Source organism: Engystomops pustulosus, chromosome 2, assembly GCF_040894005.1.
Source record: "Engystomops pustulosus chromosome 2, aEngPut4.maternal, whole genome shotgun sequence".
Lineage (NCBI taxonomy): Eukaryota > Metazoa > Chordata > Amphibia > Anura > Leptodactylidae > Engystomops > Engystomops pustulosus.
Genome location: NC_092412.1, coordinates 4,888,718 through 4,892,452, shown reverse-complemented (window position 1 = coordinate 4,892,452; position 3,735 = coordinate 4,888,718). Strand labels below are relative to the sequence as shown.

At 43.8% G+C, this 3,735-nt stretch overlaps 1 protein-coding gene across 1 annotated transcript; it reads right to left on the bottom strand.

The window, feature by feature from the left end:
* Positions 1 to 808: 808 nt before the first annotated feature.
* LOC140116363 (olfactory receptor 52Z1P-like) lies at positions 809 to 1,798 on the bottom strand. The gene has a single exon (XM_072132891.1). The coding sequence runs from the start codon at positions 1,796 to 1,798 to the stop codon at positions 809 to 811; it is 990 nt and encodes a 329-aa protein (XP_071988992.1).
* Positions 1,799 to 3,735: the final 1,937 nt, after the last annotated feature.

The window sequence follows — 3,735 nt, the reverse complement described above, 5'->3', positions numbered from 1 at the left end:
GATTCCACCATAGAGATAATCAAATATTAATTAATTTTTATTGAAAAGATATTTTAAAATACAGAATTCTACTATTGTTAGACACCTGTGCACAGGAAAAATATACCCCGGCACTGAACAGCGCGGGCTAAAACCATATAAATCAGTTTATACAGTAGTGACGTATAAACAGCATGACAAAAATAATATAGTGTCATATCATGCAATCATGGGTAAACAATACATACCAAACCAAAGTATGGCATAGAGGGACACAAGTACATACAGATGCAATATCCAAGAGGTACAAGTGTCCTTACCCATGGTAAAAGAGAGCCACACACTGACCCCACACTTTACTACTGCATCTTCTGTATAGTGGTCACACCAGGGTACTGCATCCTCTGTATAGTGGTCACACCAGGGTACTGCATCCTCTGTATAGTGGTCACACCAGGGTACTGCATCCTCTGTATAGTGGTCACACCAGGGTACTGCATCCTCTGTATAGTGATCACACCAGGGTACTGCATCCTCTGTATAGTGGTCACACCAGGGTACTGCATCCTCTGTATAGTGGATGTAGCCCAAGTGTGGCCACCACACATACTCTCAGACCCATCCACCGTTTAGCTGCCAGGTCCTCAGTTCTCACATGTGACCTCCACTCCTTGTGTGACAGGTAATGGGGTGACTGAACTAGCAGGTAATTGCTCAGGTCCATAGGATTTGTGATATTGATACTTTAATATGAAGTGTATTCCATCATTTATTGTCTCTATAGTTCCTCTATATGGTTGATGATGATGATCATGAGACCAGACAATCTCTAGGAGCTCCTAATCTTCTGGCCCAGAGTGAAGACAGAGAAGGAACTTCTCATCGTGTTCTTGCACAACATGGCTGCTAACCGCTGTCTAATCTCTCTGGTCCTGATGCCGTAGATTATAGGGTTCATCATCGGTGGAATGATGACATAGAGATTGGCCAATAGGATGAGAGCAGAAGGGGGGATTTTAGCTTGACCAGCCCGATGGGCGATGAAAGAGAAGAATGCCGGGAGGTAGAAGAGGAGGATGACGCATACATGAGACATTGTGGTGTTGAAGGCCTTGGATCGAGCTTCAGAGTTCGGAAGTCTCAGGACAGTCTGAATGATGACCCCATAGGACACAACAATGAGGATCATGTCCACTCCAGTGGAGGAGAATGCAGCCACCAAGCCATAGACACTGTTGACCGTGATATCTGCCGATGCCCGGTGGGCCATTGCTATGTGCTCACAGTAAGTATGGGGGATTATGTTGCTTTGGTTGTAGGGAAGGCGATTCAGGAGAATCACAAGAGGTGTGATGATACAGAAGGCCCTAATAATGGCCAAAAGTACCGTCCTCCGGATGAATGAGGCTGTTATGATGGTTGTGTAATTCAGTGGAGAGCAAATAGCAATGTATCGGTCATAAGCCATGGTCAAGAGGATGGACGACTCGATGACAAAGAGGTAGTGGATGAAGAAGATCTGAACTAAGCAACAGTCAAAGAGGATTGCATGAGACTTGAACCAGAATATACTGAGGGTCTTAGGAACGGCAGAGGAGCACAGGAGAACGTCGGTGATGGTCAGCATCCCCAGGAAGATGTACATGGGCTGGTGGAGCTGCTCATTGGTGGAAATGACTAGAATCAATGTGCAATTACCAAAAAGAGCTACAACGTACATGAGAGAGAAGGGGATGGAGAGCAGAAGATGCAAGTCCTCCATCCCAGGGATCCCCAGAAGAATGAAGTGATCAGGGTGGAATACGCTGACGTTCAACATCCTTCAAGTCTTGAAATGTTTCCTGCATCTAAAAAGAAAAACATTAGTTATTCACCACGTGGGTCAATAATCTAGATACACGACCATATGAACCATGTGATGGCACCGTGCTGGATCATGAGAGACATGGGGGACATAGTGTTTCTGATCATTTAGAGGGATTACATCCATGAGACCATTCTAGAAGGTGACAACTCTCAAGACATGTTCTTGTAGACTTTGACCATTTTCACACAATGGATATGATAGTCCAGCCTGGCATTGTGCAGGCTTGTAGGCCAAGGTCTAATGTTCGTTACACCACTCCAGCTGACACTTGGCATTGGGCTTATGTGATCGTAGCATTATTGGATAATTATATAAGTGGTTTGGATTGCAGCCCGGTGGCCAAGCCCTCTAGGGACCCCATGGCCACCCAAACAACCCACCAAATGTTCTACTCAGAAGCACCGTCACATATGAAATCCTTGTACATCTGTACCTGCTCTCAATACACATGTACACAGGAGCCATCTTTGAACCTTTAAAGGTCCTCCAAAGGTCCTGAAGCTGCAGATTGAAAGCAAGTACAAAGGACACATCCTCCATTCCTTGGATCTTGTACTGTATGTAAGAAGTGAATTCCCGGACTTGTAGGGGCTATAATATACACACAGCCCAGGGCCCTCGTGTTCAGATGCTTGTTGATGGCCTTCTTTATGTATTTATATGGATTAGGTCTTTTTGGATGTGCTGATGTTACTCCTAGATGCTTACACGCACCCAGATGTCCAGTAGGCCGTTTTAGCTCAAGGTTCCTTGGGTTCACCAGATAAAATTATTGCATTAATCTCCCCAAAATAACCCCCACATTGTGTCATTGTGTCTTCTCCTGATGATCTTGATTTCTGTTGGCCCAGTTCATACACATCTGGGAAGATCTAGAGAACCTATGACAGTGATGGCGAACCTTTTAGAGGCCGAGTGCCCAAACTGCAACCCAAGACCCCCCTTATTTATCGTGAGGTGCCAACCAAAAATTAAAGCAGCATCGTAATGCTCCCTCTTCAATAACTTTCAATCATATTGGCCTCCTGAGGACAGCAACATGGTAGAAAGATGGAAAATTTTCCATATTTTAGCTTCAGCTTCTTCCCAGTTTCCCTCTGTACCCAGGATCGTGGGGCCAGCAGGAGGTCCTAAAAAAATTCGACTCTGTCTAATTCTCCCTCTTTCTACTGTCCCAAGTAGCGAAGTAAGTGTCAAAATATGACTGAAAGCAGCTTCTTTTAAGTTGCTTGGAACTGCAGGAAGATTCTTTGAGTCCTGTCTGGTGCGCTGGGGTGATGGCCCGGGTGCCCACAGAAAGGGCTCTGAGTGCCGCCTCTGGCACCTGTGCCATAGGTTCGCCACCACTGACCTATGACATTAAAGACCACCGGTGCTGTATGGTGGATATTTTTTATATTTTATGTGAAGGAAACAAATGTATCAAGAACTTGTGAAGTGTAAAGAATAATAGATGTTTTTCCAAATTTTTATTAATTTTGAAAACTGAAGTTTATGTCAAGCATAAGACAAATCATTGAAAACTTATCTACTAATTGACTTTTAAAACGTTCTGATCTGCATTTTGGACACTTGTCCAGGCCCAATGATGGCTCTAATCCTTACACATGAGAGGAATACATTCACCGGCCCAAGGAAAATTCATTGGTAATGATTTTTATTTACACTTCCCATCCACATACAGTAACAAGTCGATAAACTTTTTAGATTTAACCATATTTATTGAAAATAACAAAACTTTAACTAAGTCTTACAGTAAACCAACAGATGGCAACAGTTATTGACCATTGAACAGTTGCCACTTTCCAATATGGTTAAGAAACAGACCAAGGGACCAATTCACACGGGTCATCACAACTGCACCAATACTAATGACTATTGGAGGGAGA

Bases quoted from the DNA above. Each gene is read 5' to 3' on its own strand.
- LOC140116363 (XM_072132891.1), bottom strand. From the start codon at position 1,798: ATGTTGAACGTCAGCGTATTCCACCCTGATCACTTCATTCTTCTGGGG.